General features: G+C 28.6%; 1 protein-coding gene across 2 annotated transcripts in view; it reads right to left on the bottom strand.

Annotated features, from left to right (window-relative positions):
• LOC100206083 (potassium voltage-gated channel subfamily H member 6) overlaps nucleotides 1-18,298 on the bottom strand; it is a 31,438-nt gene extending 13,140 nt beyond the window's left edge. Inside the window, exons 1-3 of one of the 2 annotated variants that reach the window (XM_065805153.1) lie at nucleotides 18,083-18,298; nucleotides 17,727-17,957; nucleotides 17,503-17,616 (exon numbers count right to left, since the gene is read on the bottom strand). In XM_065805153.1, coding sequence (XP_065661225.1) covers nucleotides 17,503-17,616; nucleotides 17,727-17,957; nucleotides 18,083-18,143 — 406 coding nt within the window. In that variant the 5' untranslated portion in view covers nucleotides 18,144-18,298. The remainder of the gene's footprint in view (nucleotides 1-17,502; nucleotides 17,617-17,726; nucleotides 17,958-18,082) is intronic. The other variant, XM_065805151.1, reaches the window with a different exon arrangement.
• Between the last annotated feature and the right edge of the window lie 3,840 nt (nucleotides 18,299-22,138).

The following is a 22,138-nucleotide window of genomic DNA, read 5'->3' on the forward strand; positions in this document are numbered from 1 at the left end:
CAGGCAGAATTTCGTTGACAAGTGCCATTTTGCAGCGGACAAAACAAGTGCAACTTTTTTGGTTTGTTTCATTTTCTTAAGTCTGGTCCGTGTCAACGTCACGGAAGTTTTTTAATAATTAAAGCAAGTATCCAGAAGTATCCAGAAGTTTCCAGAAGCATGCAGAAGCTTCCAGAAGTTTCCAGAAGAAGCATCTGGAAGCATCCAGTAGCATCCAGAAGTATCCAGAAACATTCAGAAGCATCTAGACGCATCCAGAAGCATCGAAAAGAAGCATTTAGAATCTTCCAGAACAGGTTCACACAGGTTCATTTTACTATATAAGAGACAAGTAAATCGACATGTAATTCAGTCAGTATATGGAAGTCAATCAGTCAGTATTATCGAGACAGTTTATCGAAGTGAGTTTTATCAAAGTGTTATATCGAAGAACATCAAAACAAGAAGTGAAATACAACAAGTGTTTCATTACATCAATACAGTCCATATCCAACCAAGACGTTGTGTTCCACAGAGCATTATTGTATCATCACAAGGTAAATGTAACACGGTAAGCCTTGAGAAGCGTGATTACTTATTTTTATTATTTTTATGAATTTAAGTGCAAAAATGGCTCCCGACAGTCTTGGATTGGAACTAAGAAAGAAAATTATTGGCGATTACGTAAGTGGAATGTCACAAAAAAGTATTTGTGATAAATATCGCGTGAAAAAATGGACTGTATCAAGACTATGTTCCAAATATTGTCCTACGGGGATGTTGGCAGCAGATAACAAAGGTGGAAGCCCGCGTTCCACCACTTCTAGAGAGAATTCTATGATCGTCAGATCCGTCAAGAAGGATCCCTGGATATCATCAGCCGAGATACAAAAGTCATTAGAGCTGCCTGTATCGGACCGAACAATCAGACGACGTGCTGTTGAAGCCGGATTGTTTTCTCGACGCCCTGCAAAGAAACCGCTGATTTCACTAAAAAACCAGAAGAAAAGACTCCTGTTTGCTACATCTCATATTGACTGGAATGTGAAAAAATGGCGAACTGTCCTGTTCAGTGATGAATCGAAGTTCAACATCATTGGGAGCGATGGCATTTGCCGTGTACGTCGACCGGCCGGAAAACGCCTCGATTTACGTTACTGCCATAAGACCGTGAAGCATGGTGGAGGCAATGTAATGGTCTGGGGGTATTTTTCTGCTAACGTTCCAGGTCCAATACATCGAAACGATGGAATAATGGACCGTTTCATGTATAAAAATATCCTGAAAGATGTTATGTTACCTCATGCTGAATGGAATATGCCAATAAAATGGTTTTTTCAGCAAGACAACGATCCAAAACACACTGCAAAAGTAGTCAAGCAGTGGTTTCAAGACAACCACCTATCGGTGATGGATTGGCCGTCTCACTCTCCGGATCTCAACCCTATCGAAAACTTGTGGGAGATGTGTCAACCGCAGAATTAATCGTGAAGGTATTCGTAATAAGAATCAACTGTTTGAACAAATCCAAAAGGCCTGGGAAGCGATTCCACAAAGTTTCATTGATCACCTGATCGAATCTATGCCTCGAAGATGCAAGGCTGTGATCGACAACAAAAGATTCACCACGAAATATTAATAGCGAAATACAGCTTGGTCAACATTTTGTCGAGTTGCACTTGTTTTGTCCAGAAGAAAATCAACTTTTTTTAATACTTTTGATTAATTTATTAATTTTCGTGTACAAATAATTAACTTTGCGATGAATAAAACTTGAAGAACTTTGTCTCTAAACAGTTACATAGTTATTTCTCTAAATTAAAAAGATGCAGCACTTTTATATAAAAAAACTAAATTAGCATTATTTGGTTGCACTCGTTTTACCCGATACTGTATGTGTATATATATATATATATATTATATATATATATATATATATATATATATATATATATATATATATATATATATATATATACACACACACATATATATATATATATTAATGTATAATATATATATATTAATATATAATATATATATATATATATATATTAAATGATTACATCTTCAATAGATTTTATTTGCATAAATATTTTTTTTTAAAAAACTTCTTTTTATGGATTAATTTCTATTTGATATTTCGAGGGAACGCTGATACCCTCGTTATCAAGTATATTATTATTTTTATTTATTTTATTTTATTTCGTCATTAAAAAAAAGAATACAATGCCGTTTTATATAAATAAAATTTACACGACCGGGGCTAAAAGAAGACAATATTTGCCTTATCACTACGCCCCGACGTGCTTTCATCAGCAAGCGTGTACAATCATTAAAATGTAAACATAAAATTACTTTGTACGATATAAAAAATAAAAACAAATTTTACAAGTATGTTAAGAAAAAAACTAATCTAAATCAAAAGAAAATCGTAAAAAAAAAAAAAAATGATAGTAATAATTACACCTAAAAATTAAATTTAAGTTAATAGAAGAATTTAAGGTAAATTAAAATTAAAGACCAGGTTATAAGATAAGTGAAAAAAAAAAAAAAGAAGTCGAAATGAAGAATCTTAAAAAGGATTTAATTTATTAACATCATTAAGAAGTTTTTGTTTTAGTTTTTATTTGAATAGAGAAAGCGAAGAACAATTTTTCAGCTCGTTATTTAACAAAGTATTCCATAATTTAAGACCTCTGATGGCGATAAAAATTTAGTAACCAAATAGTGCATTTTAGGTTGCTCATAATTGTAATTTGAAAACCTTGTAGGGTACTCTTGGTAATTTTATTTAAAAGTGTATTAAATATTATAGGAGTTACTTTATTATGAAATCTGTACATAAATATAAGAATTTGATAAAGGTTCAACTGAAAAACATTAAGTATGTGATGATTTTTAAATGGTTCTTTAGAATGTGTAAAACGACCTGCACCTGAAATAATTCTGACAGCGTGTTTTTGTCTACTAAGCAACTTTTTAACTTTAATTACATTAGAGCTGCACCATGCAATATTTGCATAGTTTATATAACAGTGTATGAGGGAGAAATATAAGATTTTTAAACAGTTTTGGTTTAATAATTGCTTAGCTTTGGATAGAATGCCAATATTTTTTGAAATTTTATCTTCTAACGTTCTTATGTGTTCTCTCCATGTCAAGTTTTCGTCGAGTATCACTCCTAAAAACTTTAAAAATGACTCTCTAATTATTTTAGAGTTACCAATATTAAGATCAGGAAGTTTTTATGGAATATTGTCTTTATCATGAATTTTATGAAAAAAAGTATATTTAGTTTTATTTAAATTTAATGACAATTTGTTTGCCTTAAACCATTCCGCTAGATTTAAAAATTCCTTGTTTACTACTTTAAATAAAAGGTTGACATCTCCATTAGAATAAAATAAATTTGTGTCATGTGCAAATAAAACTGAATTTAAAATATTTGAAAACCTATGAAAGTCGTTTACATAAATAAGGAATAACAGTAGACCCAGAACTGAACCTTGGGGAGCACCGCAAAGTATAGTCAAATAATCACTTTTTCCTTCTTCGTGTGCTATGTATTGTTTTCTATTGCTTAGATAACTTTTGAGCCATTCTAAATATGTGCTTTTAATTCCATAACTTTTAAGTTTTTTTATAAGAATGCCATGGCCTACTGTATCAAAGGCTTTGCTAAGATCTATAAAAACTCCCAGGGTAAACTTGCTTTCGTCAAATGCTTTAAATATATCGTGAACAGTATTATTAATGGCATGGTCAGTTGAATACCCTAACTGAAATCCAAACTATTTATTATATAGAATATTATTTATATTAAGAAAAGTTAAAATTCGGTTATACATAATTCATTCTAAGATTATCGAGAAGCAAGGAAGAATTGAAATTGGTCTGTAATTTTCAGGATTAGAAATGTCTCCTGATTTGAAAATAGGTATGACCCTCGCAATTTTAAGTTTCTTCGGATAAATACTTAGTTTTAGAGATAGATTAAAAATATGTAAAAGAGGGATTGTTAAGTATTTTATCGATTTTTAAATTACGTTACTACTAATATTATCATAACCCACACTTTTGTTTAGTTTTAAAAGATATACTGCATCTAAGAGTTCCTTTTTAGTAATTTCATCATTATCCATCTCAGAGGTCTTATTAGGAGTAAAATATGACTCAAAGTTAACATCAGTAGTTTCTATTTTCGACGCTAAAGTGGAACCTAAACTGACAAAATATTGATTAAGTGATTCAGCAATTAAAGATTTATTTGTAATAGTTTTATTTTCAATGTTTAGATTTATAGAAAGACTATTTCCGTCAGTTTGTTTCGTGCCAATTACTTCCTTAATTATGTTCCAAGTATTTTTTGGATCATTTTTATGTTTTATTAAATGCTCGGTATAGTAATATTTCTTTGATTTTTTAATAACCGTCTCAAAAACACGTTTATAATTTTTGTAATTAGTTTCATTCTTGAAAGTTTTTTTTTTGAGAAACTTATTATATAATCGTTACTTTTTTAATGTTTTTTTTTCACACATTTTGTAACTACAGGAATAGCCGTATGGTAAAGTTGTTGTAATTTTCCAATAAACTTATCGTATGCCTTATCTGTGTGTTCATTATCAAAGAGGTCATCCCAATTTAATGATAAAAAAGCATTAAAATTTTTCATGGATTTTTCATTTATATTTCGCGTAATTTTTTAACTTTTTGTGCATAAATGTTGTCACATTTTTGTGAGATAAGAAATACAGGGAAGTGGTCTGAAATGTCGCATTTAAATATTTCTGTTTTTATTTTTGATTTGAATTCATTGGTGATTATTTGGTCAATAATTGTTGCGCTTTCTCTAGTTATTCTTGTGGGTTTATTAATTATTAAAAACCGTTATAAAAAATAATATTATACAAAATCGTTTAAATTTAAGAAACAATGTTCTTTGTAAGAGCTTCTTTTCAAGAGAGTTTTTTGTGACGTAAGAATTTGAACATGGGTTTCCAAAATGACTTCATCACATAATCGCCATCATCCCAGTTAAGACCATTGTCGCGAAAGGTACTTTCGTTGTGTTGTATTTCCAACGCTTCCCTAACTTTCCTATTAAAACTATTTATTTCTATTTTTAAAGTATTGCGACCATTCCAGTGGAAATTTCCTTGGCAAATTTTGGAATGTTCAGCAACAGCTGAATTTTTCCCTTAACCTTGTTGTGCAACTGTTTGATGCTGGCATATCCGAGACGATATCTTCAGTCCAGTTTCACCTGCATAACATTTTCCACAAGAGCACTCTAATTTGTAAACACCGGGTTAGGAATTTATTGGTAGTGTAGGTTTATTTTTAGAACTAAGTAGACTTTGGAGATTTTTTTGGAGACTTAAACACTGGTGCGTATCCTCCTTTTTTAAAAACTCTCCGAAACTTAGGACTGATTCCAGAGATCCAGGGTAAATACACAAATCTTTTTTGAGACATTGGAAATTTTGATTTTTTGTGAGATCTTTTTTGTTGTTAGCACTTTCTTTCGCAGATTTAACTAGTTTTTCCGGACTTTTCCTCTCATAGCCGTTTTCTACAAATACATCAATAAGAAACGAGAACTCATTATCAATGCTATTTATTGTGCATAAACGTAATGTTCTATAGACGAAACCAATAAAGACACCATTGATAATTTTAGGGTCATGACATGAGTTCGGTTTAATTTGAACGTTTGTAATTGCATTTTTGCGATGTATTTTAAAATTATATGTACCGGTTTAATTGTTGGTAACTGAAACATCAAGATAGTTTAATGTATTGGTTAAGTCGGCAGATTCCATTGTGTATTGAATACTTTTGTGTTGTTTTTTAAGTAGATCTAAAAACTTTTGCGCATCTTCTTCTACCTGGAACCTTAAATGAATATCATCGACATTTCTTTTAAATAATTTCACATTGTTAAGCGCCAATGAAAGAGCATTACTTTTATGGTATTGTAAAAAACTCTCAGCCACTACCACCATAAGAGCTAACCCAATTGGTCCGTAGTTTTCGAACTCATGAATATCATTTTCCTATAGAAAACAGTAATGAGAAAGACAAAGTTCTAAAAGTAACCTGATCTCTTCAAAAGTTAATTTAGATATAAAGCTCTGGTTGTTTCTTAATCTTTCAACTATTAAAATGATTGCTTCTTTAATAGGGACCGAAGGGTACAAATTAACAACATCAAAGGAGATCTGAACCTCATTCTTATCATTTTTAATATATATATATATATATATATATATATATATATATATATATATATATATATATATATATATATATATATATATATATATATATATATATATATATATATATATATACGGACAAAACGAGTGCAACCAAATAATGCTAATTTAGTTTCTTTATATAAAAGTGCTGCATTTTTTCAATTTAAAGGAATAACTATGTAACTGTTTAGAGACAAAGTTTTTCAAGTTTTATTCATCACAAAGTTTATTATTTGTACAATCAAAAGTATTAAAAAAAGTTGATTTTCTTCTGGACAAAACAAGTGCAACTCGACAAAATCTTGACCAAACTTTATTTCGCTATCAATATTTCATGGCGAATCCTTTGTTGTCGATCACAGCCTTGCATTTTTGAGGCATAAATTTGATCCGGTGATCAATGAAACTTTGTGGAACCGCTGCCCAGGCCTTTTGGATTTGTTCAAACAGCTGATCCTTATTACGAACACCTTCACAATTAATTCTGCGGTTGACACATCTCTTACAAGTTTTCGATAGGGTTGAGATCCGGAGATTGAGGCGGCCAATCCATCATCGATAGGTGGTTGTCTTGAAACCACTGCTTGACTACTTTTGCAGTGTGTTTTGGATCGTTGTCTTGCTGAAAAAACCATTTTATTGGCATATTCCATTCAGCATGAGGTAACATAACATCTTTCAGGATATTTTTATACATGAAACGGTCCATTATTCCATCGTTTCGATATGTTGAACCTAGATCGTTAGCAGAAAAACACCCCCAGACCATTACATTGCCTCCACCATGCTTCACGGTCTTATGGCACGGTCTTTATAACGTAAATCGAGGCGTTTTCCGGCCGGTCGACGTACACGGCAAATGCCATCGCTCCCAATGATGTTGAACTTCGATTTATCACTGAACAGGACAGTTCGCCATTTGCACATTCCAGTCAATATGAGATATAGCAAACAGGAGTCTTTTCTTCTGGTTTTTTAGTGAAATCAGCGGTTTCTTTGCAGGGCGTCGAGAAAACAATCCGGCTTCAACAGCACGTCGTCTGATTGTTCGGTCCGATACAGGCAGCTTTAATTGCTTTTGTATCTCGACTGATGATATCCAGGGATCCTTCCACTTTATTGTGTGCTTTATGTTTTTTTCTTTTAAACTTTAAATCTCCTTAGTAAGCTCGGTATCATTTCTGTATTTCACGGCATTAAAAGATTTTAAATGATATGCGTAAGTTTGAATGGTATCTCGCTGATACCGAAATAAATTTTTCTTTTTCTTTAAGATTTTCATCAATCACAGTAGCTTGATAAACAATTTTACTTAATAAACATTGGTTGCTCAATGGGCAAGCGGTCTTTGTATTGCAATTGCAAGTTTTTGCATTCAAATTTGTATCACTGTGTAAAATCTTGTTGTTATGTGAACTAATTATAGACGTTTTGCATACAGCTATAACTACAAGGGCGTAGACAACTTTTTTTGATGTTTGAGCTAAGCAACTTTGAAACATGAAGAAAACTCTATATTTAAGCCTGTTCATATAAATAAGGAATGAGGATGCTATGCAAAAAATTGCGGTGATTGGAGACTAGAAACAATAAAAACCCCAAAAAGTTTGCCCCCCTCCCAGCCCCAAATGGGAGGGGAATTGGTCAAATTTGTAATTTTTAAAAAAATCTTAAACTTAGTTTATATTCATCAACGAATTTCAAAATTGATTTAATAATCTCTTGTTGATCGGCTTTAATGACCTTATAAAGTTTACAGCCCCCTAAATTTGAGGGGGTGTAACCTTTATAAGGTCATAAAGACACATCATATAAGATCTGGACACATTAAACAATATGCCAAGTATCCAGAAAAGAAGATATTTTGGGGTTGTTTCTCTGCTGTTGGACCAGAGCATTCTACCCAGTTACTGGTATAATGAACTCTGATACTTATATTGAGTTTCTGCAAACACATTTATTTCCAGAGATGTTAAAAGTGTTCCCAAATGGAAACAGAATATTGCAGCAGGATTTAGCCATACGCCATACATCCAAAAAAGTCAAAAAATTCATGTTAAAAAATAATATTAAAACAATTAAGTGGCATGGCAACTCCTTAGATCTCAATCCAATTGAGAATCTCTGGGTGGGCAATTGTAAAAACAAAAAAGACTGGGAAAGCATGACTGCTCAACTAAAACTAAGCTTACCACTACTATCCTTCAGATTTGGTTTGAAGACCCTGAAATTCAAAAAATTTGTAAAAATTTTGTAGATTCTATGCTGAATTGAGTGCAGAAAGTCATTACAGCACTAGGGGACACAAAAAATATTAGTGTTTAAGTTTTTATTATATTGGAGAAAGAAAACTATAAAAATTCCTGGATTTTTATTGTTTTTGACTTTGATGTAATTAATTTGCACAATTCTGTAATATTACATATAAATAAACAAAAGGTCTTTAACCATTTAAATATTTACTTATACCTGGAGCACTTTCTCTTATTTTATCTATTATTGTATCATTATTTAAATTAATCTAAATATCTTTCTCTATCGCCATAAGCATCAAAAACTGCAAATTACCTTGTGACAAGATCTGAGTCTACTTTTTATAATTTTTAATTTGGAAAAACTGCGTTCACAAGCTATTTGCGTCAAAAGTGTTAAAATAAATTTATATGCAAAATAAACATTGCTTTATACTTTGCTAAATAAATTAAATTTAGCCTAGAAATTAAAACAGCAATAAATACTCTTTTTGTTTTTGAGGCATACTTCACTCAATATTTCTGAATCTGAATCAGTTCATTCCATGGTGTTATATATATCTTGCATAGATATTTTAAAGTGGTCCTATTTTGCTTTTAAATCAGTTAATTACTCCCTAAAATTTGACGCTGTAGTTATTTTATAATATTTTACTAGTAATTTACTGAGCTCTTAAACTGTGTCAAAAATTTATTGTCGGTAAAATTTTTAGGGTCTAATATTGCCATGTCTGAATATAAATTTCCATGATTTTTAAAGCAGTTTTTTATAGTCTTGTTTCTATAGTATTGTGGTATCCATAATGTCGCTGAAAGTGGTTATTTTATATTTTTTGATTGGGCTTTGAAATTCACGGTCTTTGGTTCGGGCATTCTCTTTCGTCGTCTAAATCTCTCTTCTGGTATATCTTTTTCGACAATTATTTCACAATTTTCATTTTCAAGTAGTGCATTCGCACGTTTAGCAAACAAATTTGACTTTTCTTTTACATTTATAAAATCATGTGAAATTTTTTTTAAAGAATTTAATTTGGAAGTTACCAAATTAAAAGCTGTGAAATAATTTAAATTGCTAGATTGTAATTATTTACATAACGGTCCAATATATTGAAAATTTTTTCAATATGATGAAAGTAAATATGCGCTGTAAGTATAACTTTAAATTCCAATAAAGACTCCGTTAGCGTTGATGCAGTGCGTCTAATTTGAGCATTGAAAGATACATTAGACACAAAATAATTGAAAGTTATCGATAACTCTACATATAATGAGGTTTCTTTGTTATCATAATGACCAAAATATTTTTTAAGTGCTGTTTCTTTTGCTGACCATCAAGAGTTTTTTTTAAAAATCATTATTCTACCTAAGCTATTCGCGGTAATATATGACGCAGTTTAAAATTAAGTGACCAGGAATTGGTGGTTTTACTCTTCGTTATTGTTTTAATGTTTTAACGACGAAAAAACATTGAAGCAATTTACTTTAAAAAAACTTTCAATTAGAACTTTTAACTGATAAACTTTTTAACCAGAAGAAATAATTTAAATGTTTACATATATATATATATATATATATATATATATATATATATATATATATATATATATATATATATATATATATATATATATATATATATATATATATATACCACTGTATATATATATATATATATATATATATATATATATATATATACCACTGTATATATATATATATATATATATATATATATATATATATATATATATATATATATATATATATATATATATACCACTGTATATATATATATATATATATATATATATATATATATATATATATATATATATATATATATATACAGTGGGCAAAATAATTGTCCGTACATTAATGAAAAGTATCTATATTTAATCAAAACAACATTTAAAAGTATTTAGATTTAAAAGTATTTAGTTGTAGCTAAGAGTTTTTAAAGAAATATTATAATATTAAAGTTATTTTATGTGTATTAGTTAAAAATATATTAATATATGAAAAGTTATATAAGTTTATTTAAAAAGAGTTGAAAGTTTAAACAAAAAAATTGTCTGTACACTATGTTAATTTTTAAATTAAAATTAGTTAAAATTAAATTAATATCTTGTTGGACCACCATCAGCTTCAATAACTGCTCTACAACGATTTTTCATTGATGAGACGAGTTTAGACGTAATTTCTTGATTAATTGATGACCAAACATCTAAAACCAATTCTTTGAGCTCGTTTTTAATCTTTGGAGCTCGATCTTTCATTCTTTTTTCCACCACCGACCATAAATGTTCTGTAGGGTTCAAATCGGGTGATTGTGCAACCCCATCCAACACGTTAATGTCATTTGCAGCAAGATATCTGGTTACAGATCCAGCTTTGTGCTTTGGATCGTTGTCATGTTGGAATATAAATTTCGTTCCAAGTCCTAATTTTCCTGCCGAAGCCACCAAATTCCGTTCTAATATGGATCTATATAAGTGTTGATCCCTTTTCTCACTAATAAATTCAATTTTGCCAACACCGGACGCACTCATGCAGCCCCAAACCATAACATTTCCACCACAAAATTCAAATGTTGTCTTCAAACACTTCACATTATATTCTTCTCCGACTCTTCTATTAACTTTTGCACCACCATCAGCTCCATATAAATTAATTTACTCTCGTCTGACCAAATAATCATATTCCAGAATATATCATCCTTCAGAACATGTTCCTTTGCCCACTGCAACCGTTTTCTCTTGTTCACTATGCTGATGAATGGTTTTCTCCGAGGCGTCCGTGCAAAAATATTGGCTTCATGCAGTCTGTTTCTAATTGTTTGTGGCGATAATTTAATATTTAATTCATTTTCCAGCTCTTTTGATTCTTCTACGGCATTTTTTCTTCTATTCTGCTCGATTTTCCCAACTATGCACCTGTCAACTCTTGGTGTTGTTGATCTTTTTCTGCCTCGTACACCATTATTTGCCACTGATTTTGTTTTTAAATACTTTTCCCATATATATTGAACAGAGCTTGGTGGTATTTTCAACATTTTTGCAACTTTTCTAATTGATAATCCATTTTCCCTATCAAAAATTACTCGTTTACGTAAGTCAATACTATATTCTTTTCGATTTTCCTTCCATCATACCCACGTAGTTAAAATAAGGTTTATTTTTATTTAATGTAGTATTATTTAACCTAAAAGTACAAGATATTAATATAAAAATAATTTATAAACCAAATTTTACCTTTTAAATCAAATGTACGGACAATTTTTTGGTTTTAAAATTTTTAAAATTTTTAAATAAGTTAATTATAATTTAAATTGTCGGGAGAAAATTAAAGATGGTGTATCGTTTTAATTTGTTTTCTTGTGCGCTATCTATTGGTTTAAAAAACCTTATTTTTCATTAATGTACGGACAATTATTTTGCCCACTGTATATATATATTAGTTATGAATTTTTTTTAACCCCATGCTCTTGTACTTTTCTCTGATGAACTTTTACTTAAAAAGCACGAAATGGACTATTATTTGCATATCTTTTGAAAAAAGTTCACCTCGCCATTGAAAAATCAATTTTGACATAGTAGTGCTTATGTCAAATTTTGGTTTAACTTTGGTTCTATTTTGATATAAGTACTACTATGTAATACATAATGTAAGTACATAATAGTTCGATATATATAAATTTATAAATAAAGAAAGTAAACTTTTTATGGTACTAATAGTTGCGTGCCTAAAGGCAATCATCAGCAATATAATTCATATCAAGAAACCGTTAAAATTTAATACAAGAAAATCGTTACTACTGCCCACTTTATGTGGGTAGTAGTAACAGTTTTGAAAACTGCCTAACTAAATAAACTCGAAAAGGGACTTTTCGGAATAATATCAAAATAGAGAATAAAACCGAAATTGTAAACAAAGGAATTGTATCTAAAATACGAAAAGCAGAATAAGATAGAAATAACTCAAAAGAGAATAAGCTTGAAAAGAGAATTTTCGGATTAATATTGAAATAGAGAATAATTCAATTTATTTTAATTAATAGACTGGCTACCCAAACTAAACTCTCAGTCAATTTAGCTGCACTTCTTGCATGTTCTACCTCTTTGCAAGTTTTTTGATACAATTCTTAAATCTAAATTTCGATTTTATTCCGTGCAGGCGTTTTCGACATTATTCCTATTTTTTTTTCGAACTAATTTCTTAAAATTATTTTTCGATATTGTTCCCTAAAAAATGTTTCAATTAAAAAAATTTCGATATTAATCCGTTTTTCGAGCAACTTTTTTTCGACACTATTCTGCTTTTCCATTAAAGTCTTAACGACAGAGTTATTATGTGTGTCATAATAACTCCGTCGCCATAATAACAAACAACAAAAAAGGAAAATCTAAAAACAACTGCCTAATCACCCGTATCAAATTTTGCAAGAAGAAATTTGCTTTTAATTACATTAAGAGACTAACTCGTTCCACTTATTTAATAAGTTATCATTAGTGTAAGGTTATCAGAAACGGATCCAGAAGGAGGGGGGGGGGGGAGGGGATGGATTTTATGCATCCTCCCCACCAGAATCTGAAAGTTCTAAAATATCTTAGAAAGTGAGGACTTTTTTTTTTATTTTTTATTTAGGAGACGCAAATTTAGTACAAAATACAAAAATATTTCAACATCAACAAAATTCCTAGAGCCGTCAGTGAAGATTATATATATATATATATATATATATATATATATATATATATATATATATATATATATATATATATATTAATTTAATTCCTGCTACCTAAAAACACGAATGATTGAACACTACAGGAAAGACAAAAACTCACACATATATAAACATCTCCATGGTTCTGCCTCCAACAAATTTGAGCTTAAGATTAAGGAAAGTTTGTTCATTGAATGGAAAAATCCAGATATGAACAAACAGTTATAAAATACCACTTTTCACATAAAAGTTATCATTTTATTAGTTGTTAAGTTAACCTTTTGTTAAACAATGTAATAACCTTTTTGTTGTATATCTTTTTGCTATTGCCTATTTTGTCGCAACTAATAAAAAAATAAGTTGTAATTTATATTTTATTACCTTATAATATTTATATACAAAATTAAATAAGTTTTTTTTAGACCCAACTGAAGATGACTATAAAATAGTCGAACCATGTATTGTAAATTTATTTGTTAAAAAATTGGTTCTTGTTAATAATTAGAAAATCTAACTTATTTTTCGACAGTTTGTTTCTTTTTCATCAGGAAGTTTCCAGATGAACCTACAGAAGGAGAAACTGCCTGTCGAGGAATGTAGATAAGTGTTTATATTGATTTATTATTACTCTGTTCTTTCATAACATTAAGAGCTCTATTTGTAGAATACCCCAACGTATTCGTCGACATTTCGTGGACACGTCTATAAAGAGTTGTTTGGGGTATGCTAAATAAATAAGCCGCTTTTTAAATAAATAAGTACTTTTTGAATTAACTTGATATTTGTTGTATGGTTTTTCTTTTTTCTTTGCGTGCATGTTTTTTCGAGGCACTTATGGTATAAAAATCTCTTTCACTGATTCACCGTAACATTGCAAAGATGGGCTGTAAAGATTGCGTCATAGATTACGTCGCTTAATAGGTCAACTAATGAACGATCAAAGACATTTTACCCTCAATATAGTTTCTTAAAAGAAAATTTTTGACTTAGAATTTTTTTAATATTTAAAAAGTTTTTTCAAACATTTAAATTATTACTTGGAATTATTTGTCCCTTAAAATAAACACTCATTAAGTATGCGTTGTATATATATTTCTATGGCTTCCCAGCGTAGACTTTATCCTTAGCGTATCAGCTTATCAATTATATAATTTTACCTTTCCGTTTTAACCTTATAATTTCTTTACCTGAAATATCAAATTTAGTTTTATAAAAAGTTTTTAATTTCACTTATGAAAATTTTATGCTCTTTTTTTTTTAAAAAAAATAAATAAATATTGTTATAAGCCAAAAGTTTAGACAAAATCATTATTATTTTTATATCTTTTTCTTTAAAAGATTTATGAAAAAAGATCTTTAAAGAATGTTTGAAAATTTTTACAAGTTTATTCAACAATTAAATGAGAGCAAAAGAATCAACATTATCTCACTATTTCATTATACGCTCTGTTTCATTTCACCCTGTTTTTCTCTATATATTTTATGTTACTTAAATTTTATGCATAGTTTTAATTACCAGCCTGATCAGCGTATAATATAACAATAATTTATAACCGTTACTTTAAAAAAAAGTTAAATTGTAACGCGAGCGCTTGCTTCTTCTATATAAAAATGCTAAAAATGTAGTTCCAGTCTTTGTTTTTGCGGATTGTCCGTTATCTAAACCGATGCAGCCGTTGATCAGAAAACATTGACGTTTTTGTAATCCAAGAAATCATAGACTTTCCAATCTAATTTTTTAACTTTTACTTTTAGTGTTTTTACTCCTGTCAAACTAATTTCCTCATCACTATATTTTTTATGAATAACTATTGTAGACTGATAATATTTACCATCTATAAAATTTTTATGGCGTTGATGACACCTCGTTTTATTTTACAGTTTTGTCCTAAATAGCCTTTAATATTGAAATGCAGATATTTTGTTGTATACTATTTTTGTGGTTGTTCTTCGCGCAAGCACAAAAGTTCGTGCAATGCACAAAAGTTCGTGCAATGCACAAAAGTTCGTGCAACGCACAAAAGTTCGTGCAATGCACAAAAGTTCGTGCAATGCACAAAAGTTTGTGCAATGCACAAAAGTTCGTGCAATGTACAAAAGTTCGTGCAATGCACAAAAGTTCGTGCAACTCACAAAAGTTCGTGCAATGCACAAAAGTTCGTGCAACGCACAAAAGCTCGTGCAATGCACAAAAGTTATGACTTCATCTACATTAAGAGTAAAACCTAAAGTTTAATGCTAAAGGTAAAATTAAAAAGTTCAATTTCAAAAAAATTTGTTGAATTTAATTTTCTTTCTGAACCTAGGCAATTCCACCGTTACTTACGGGATATTTTGACTTTTGTAATGTCACATTTTTAGATATATATTTTTCATTTTAACAGATTAGATGTTTATATATTTATGAATCATCCCAAAATCATTTATTTGTTTTCCTGTATATTGAAATTTCGTTCAATTATTATAAGTTTAAGAATTATAGTTGATTATATGCTGTGTTACTTACGGGACGGAAAAAAAGAATGCATTAAACCTATTGTTTTCAGTTGAATATTTCAAGCCAAATATATAATCTACATAACTGACTTCGTAAATTAAATTAAGCTGTTATTATTCTGCGTAAAATTATTCAAAAGATTATTTTAGCTATTTCTATATATATATATATATATATATATATATATATATATATATATATATATATATATATATATATATATATATATATATATATATATATATATATATATATATATATATATATATATATATATATATATATATATATATATATATATCATAAATCAAATAAGTTATCGTTGCTTACGGGGACAATTCTACGCAATTGGCAAAATGTAGCTTAGCTACCATTTATATAGAAAGTATGACGCACGACTTTAGTTTAAAATTAAAAAAAAAATGACACAAATAAGATTATTAATCAAAAGTTTCTAAAAAAATGGCCACCCAGTAATTACTTGGTTTTTGTTTGAATTTATTTATTCATTTTATCGAAGTAACTTGAGCGTGGAATTGAGCACTTGTGTTTATAAACGTTATTAAAGTTTCTGTATAGTACCGATGTTAGATAGTATAGTACCGGTGTTAAATAGTACCGATATAAAATAGTATAGCACCGAAAATAAATAGTATAGCACAAATATTAAAATCTATAGTACAGATGTTAAATAGTATAGTACCGATGTTAAATAGTATTGAATAAGTTAAAAAAGTTTTTTAATATACCCTATTACCTATATGGTCATAACGTAAGTCGGCTGTTGGAATGTTGATATCGCAAAGTTAGTCAAACTTTGCGATAATAAAGTTATTCTATCATGTTCTATCTCTACTTTTTGAAAAAATTGAATCATTGATAGTGTTATGTACCTCAGAATTATGTTTTTCTACTGTGTTCAAACTAAAGTTATAAGTAAAAAAGTTGCGGAGAAAACATAAGTCATAAAAATGCTTTTAAATGCTGTCTTTTTTAAAGTTTTTTATTTTTTAAATGATTTTTCTCAAAACTAAAAAATGCAAAGATGGAACATGATAAATCTCACGTCAAGATAGGGGTCATCCATAAAGGACGTCACGCTAACTTTAACTAATGACATGAAGTCGGAGAATGTTGGCTCTCGTGCGTAGAGATTTTTAGAGTATTATAGCAGTTTATGTTCCATAAAAATCTCCGCGCAAGAGAGCCAATAAATGTCTACTGCTGGTTAGTATTTAAATTCTGAATGACGTTCTTTATGGACAACCATATATAGAAGTCAACTAAATCTTAAACGCAAATCTATTAATACAGAGCATTTAGACAACTTGTCAAACTAAGTTATTAGCGGAATGGTAATTCACTCATTTTTATAACTAATAAATCACAAAATAATATGAAATTTGTTTGGTTTATAAATATTTATTTTAAATACGATTTAAACAACAACAAAAAAATTTATATCGATTTATTTATATTTGCGTTTTAAAGCATTTGTAGTTTTATAAAAAAACTCACTCCAGACATTTTCTTGTTTTTTTTTTTTTTTTTGTAAAAGTATTTTTATGTAATTTTGTGTGCTTTGTTTTTGTAAAAGTTAGACTAATTTGATTTTATTTTAATTCTTTCTGGTCCTGAAAATAACTTGTGACTGGTGTTGTACGGATTTTATCTTTGCTGAACTTTTCAAATCTTTTTTAAAAATGTCAGTATCAAACATTGTATTATCATAAGAAACGTTTTGTTTTTGAAAGTATATTAGAAATCCTAAAAAGTAATTACCTGTCAAAGGACTCTTGATGTAGCTGATATCGTGGAAAAATATTGTTAAAAGTGAAACAATGTTATTCAAATCTTTAACTGGAATTAAAGCAACCAAATACCATTTTTTATGACCTTAAAAATAAGTTATAAAAAAACATCGTTTAACCAAAAAAAAAAATCAAAATTTCTTCAAAGTTATTCTAAAAAAGTCATTATAAATGTGTTAAGAATAAAAATTCTACCTGCTACATTATAAAGTATCATTTCAATCTGAGTTTTTGATTTTGATAAAACTGCATTTTTTAAAGCTTCTCGAGAAGATAAAGATGTATGGTTTCCACACAAAAAGTATAAAAAAGCGTCTTTTCTTGTAACCTCACTTCGCGTAAAACCAGTTTGGCGAGAGAATGACTGGCTGCAATAGATGATGGGATTTCTTTGTAGGAGGGCGTTGGCAATAATAAATACACCACCTTCAAAAATTGCGTTATTAATTTTAGAGTTTCTTCTTATTGATTTTAATTTATCAGATAATGATTTTAATATTTACTTGATTTTTTAAAAATTTTATCTATTTGAAGATTTTAAAAATGATTACCTGAATCTTTTGCGTAATCTATCACGCTGTCTAAAAATCTGTTTTGCGAAGTATCAGTCATACTTTAAATTTTTCTCTTGATCATCTGATTTTTTTTTTAAATTTCACTGAAAAAAATAAGCTAAGCAAAATAAAAAAAATCGATTTAAGTTTGTATCAGCATTTTAGATTTCTGAGTCACTATGGTTACATATTACCGTACAAATCAAGGTGATTAATATTTAAATATTGTTACATTAAATATGTAAAAAATTTCATTATTTTTTAGTGTAATTAAATATAAGTGTGCATAAATTAAATAAATTACACATAAGTTTACATAAATTTGGTGTACATAACTCATTTCTATGAACTTAAATTAAGTGTACATATTTTATAATTATGTACATAAATTAAGAGTGCATAACTTATATTTAGGGTAGATTCGGGTAATATGAGTAACTTGGTAATATGAGTATACCAAAAGATTTCTAAGAAATAAGCAGTGAAGGTCAAGTTACTGTATATTTTTTGAATCAACTTTATGTGGAGAAAACGCGAAGCACTCTAATTAGCGTAAATTTGTACGCAGTAATTAGCGGCTCTCATCTAATTAAAACACTATTTAATTTTTTGCGTTGTTACAATATTATCATTACACATAAAAGAATCTGAGGCGCGAAATTTATGTTAAAATAATGATAATGTTATGTTAAAATAATGATAATGATTATGTCAAAATAATGATCTAATTTCTCATTAAAAAAAAATACGTTTGCTAAAAATCCGTTTTGTTTTTGTTTCGAAAACAACGCGGAGAAACATTTAGTTTTGACTTTATTTAAAGATACCGCTTTCGTGTAATATAGGCATACTTAGATTACCCAGTGTTCTTCATTTCTAACCTAGTTCGAAGTTCTAAAATCGCAGTGGCTTTACTTGCTTTTTGAATAAAAACAAAGCATAGTAAAAATTTTTAATATTTTAACAATACAATAAATATCTTTCCGTAAATCTATTTTTATTGTTTAAAAGTTTGAGCTAATAAACTTGAAAAAATAACTAATTAATTAAAACAAAGAAAGTATTGTTATAATAAAAATTTTTACACTTTAAAGTGTTTTAAACTCTAAAGTTTCTAAAGACAACTTTAAAGTGTCTCAAAGTTTGATTTTTTAAAGAAAAGTTTTGGTAATAAAAAATTATTATATTTCAAAAAATAGCTCTGATTGTCAGGTTCGTATTTCTTTACTTATTCTATTGTATTAAAACTTATGTCTGTTGTATTAAAACTTTATAATTATAATTATAATAATTATAATAATTTTAAAAATTATAGGTAACTCTTAATTTTTGATGAAAAAATTCGTCAAAAGCAATTTTTTTGTAAAAATATTTTTTTGTAATAATAGGTAAGTACCGAAAGTAAGTATACGAAAAAAATTTAATATAGTTATAACCATTCTCAAAAAAAAATTTCAACCTTAAATTATAATATCGATACAAAGTTTTATATAAATTTTTGTATAATAACTATTACATAAATTTATTTTTCTAAATTATTTTAGTTTGGAAAGTAATTTTTTATTTAGATACGAAGATAGAACCAGGACCAAAGACCAAATATTTATTAATTCAAAATGACAGCATATCTTTGTTCCTTTAAATTACAGGTTGTTTTTTTTAAATAAAAATTGCATTTCCACAGTCCTCAGTAACAAAACCATCAGATTTTCACGGAGCATCTTAACAACCAAATTAAAAAAGCACAACAACAAAAAATAACTTTAATTGTACATTTTTTGCCGATTAATTTCAAAAAACAACAGATAAAATAAATATAGATCTGTAAAAAGGATTTGTCTCTGAACTTAACAATTGATAATAAAGCTTTATTAATGGGGTTCAATTTTATCAAAGATATATTTTATAATAATGACACTAATTTCGTTAGAATCTGTTCTTGTTGCGTTTTAAAAACTTTATAGAGCATTCATCAACTCAACTTTTTTAGCTCGGATTTATTCATATATTTATTAGAAGTAATTAGATGAGTATCAAATGCAGAAAAACTTTATATAGAACTTAACATTTATAAATATAATTATATAAATATCTTAATTCCTCAACTATAACTATTCTACAAGTTTTTGTATTGGCATCTCATTACTATAACATTTATTTTTGTCAATTTTTTCTTTGATGCATTTCAAGTATTTTGCGCATTACCATTTTTTTCCATAAGAAAAATTATAAAATATATTTATAGTTTTGCAATTCATTTTTTAACTCATTTTAAAATCTTTCCAGTAGGTCCGCATGAAGCAGGAACCGTTTAAAACAAATTAAAAACCGCAACCTTTTTTATTTTTCGGACTTTTTTCTAAAAATTTAAAACTTTTAAAAAGTGATGATTTTTATAAACTTTATGTGGCCATATATTTTGAGTGCCAAAAAATATTTTGATAAAATTTGAAATCTTCTTAGGTTTATAATTAGAAATCATAAACCTAATTATTTAATTAATTAAGAAGATTTCTAGAAAAAGATTATTTTTCAAAAGTTAGTTTTCCTAAGCCAAGATGAATGAAAGGATTTCAAAAAGACTTTTATTTAAAAAAAATGGTATTTCTGCTCTAGCTTGCAAAACACATGGTTTGTGCCTCAAATCAAATTATTTCTTTTTAGATAGTAATTGCAAACTAACTAAAATGGCATAAATACGACAAAGTTTAGACAAGTTAGTCTCAATGAAAGAATAAATATTGGAGTTGGATTTGTTTTTGTTGCTTCGATAAAGACAAAAAAAGTCTATCTTTAGAATAGAATAGTAAAATAAAAAAGTTATTAATTGACCTCGAAATGGCAATAAGCCGGAGGAGGATGAACCGCAATACCAATATGCTTTATAATAACAAAAATAATAAATTATCAGAAGTGTATAATATTGTGTTAATATTAGAGTGGAGAAAAAGGAATTAGCCTCACCATGTACTGATCCAATATTTTGTAAATCTCTAAGCAAATTTGTGCGGTGCATCTTTCGTATCCACACTTACATAATTATTGTTACAAACAACAATTTTTAGATTAAAATATTGCATAATTAAATTGCGGTACATTTGATAAAACCAAAAATGTACTTAATATTTGCGTTAGCAAATATAATTAGCCTCATCAATAATTATTTTTAGTTTACTTGTATTGCATTTTCAGTTTACTTGTATAAATGCGTATCTGGTGATACGCATTTGTGACTTAGTTTTTTATAAGTATTTGTAAGTTAAACAAAAAATGTGAAATCATGGCTCATAAAGTTTTAACATTTGGTTTTTGATACCTGAATTTGAAATGAGACGTGGTAAGCGTTTAACGTATGAAGTATTACCAGTGATCAAATCATGTAAAGATACATGACTACATCTCAAATCTGTGTCAATTTACATTTACCTGTAACTGTTCAACGTGTGAGACAAATCTTACATGAAGATCCAAACACAGTTCGGAAAAGCGTAAACTAAGACCAAAACTTACTGTTCGTCATAAGGAAGTTATATTACAATTTGCAAAAGAAAATGTCTTCGCGTGAAGAGTGGCATCAAGTTCTCTTTAGTGATAAAAAAAAATTCAATTTAGATGGTCCTGATGGCTATCAATATTACTTGCAAAATCTTCAAATAGAAAAAGAAACTCGAATGAGCCGTAACTTTGGTGGTGGAACTGTTATGGTTTGGGGGGCTTTTTCCTTTGCTGGAAAACAGCCAATGGCATGGATTTCAACAAAAATATTTCACAGGACTACATTGACTTATTAGAAAATAGTTTGCTTGAACATGGTGAAGAATTGATGGGTGAAAGTTTCATTTTTTAACAAGACAATGCTGCTATCCATAACTCAAAGCTTACAAAAGCTTGGTTTAGAAAGAATATTATTCACGTAATGAAATGGCCTGCATGCAGTCCAGGTCTTAACCCAACTGAAAATCTATGGGGAATACCTTCTAGAAAGGTTTATGAAAATGGTAAGCAATATGAATCCGCATTGGAACTGAAAACTCATATCAGAGAAGCTTGGAA

This window comes from Hydra vulgaris, chromosome 09 (genome assembly GCF_038396675.1).
Source record: "Hydra vulgaris chromosome 09, alternate assembly HydraT2T_AEP".
Lineage (NCBI taxonomy): Eukaryota > Metazoa > Cnidaria > Hydrozoa > Anthoathecata > Hydridae > Hydra > Hydra vulgaris.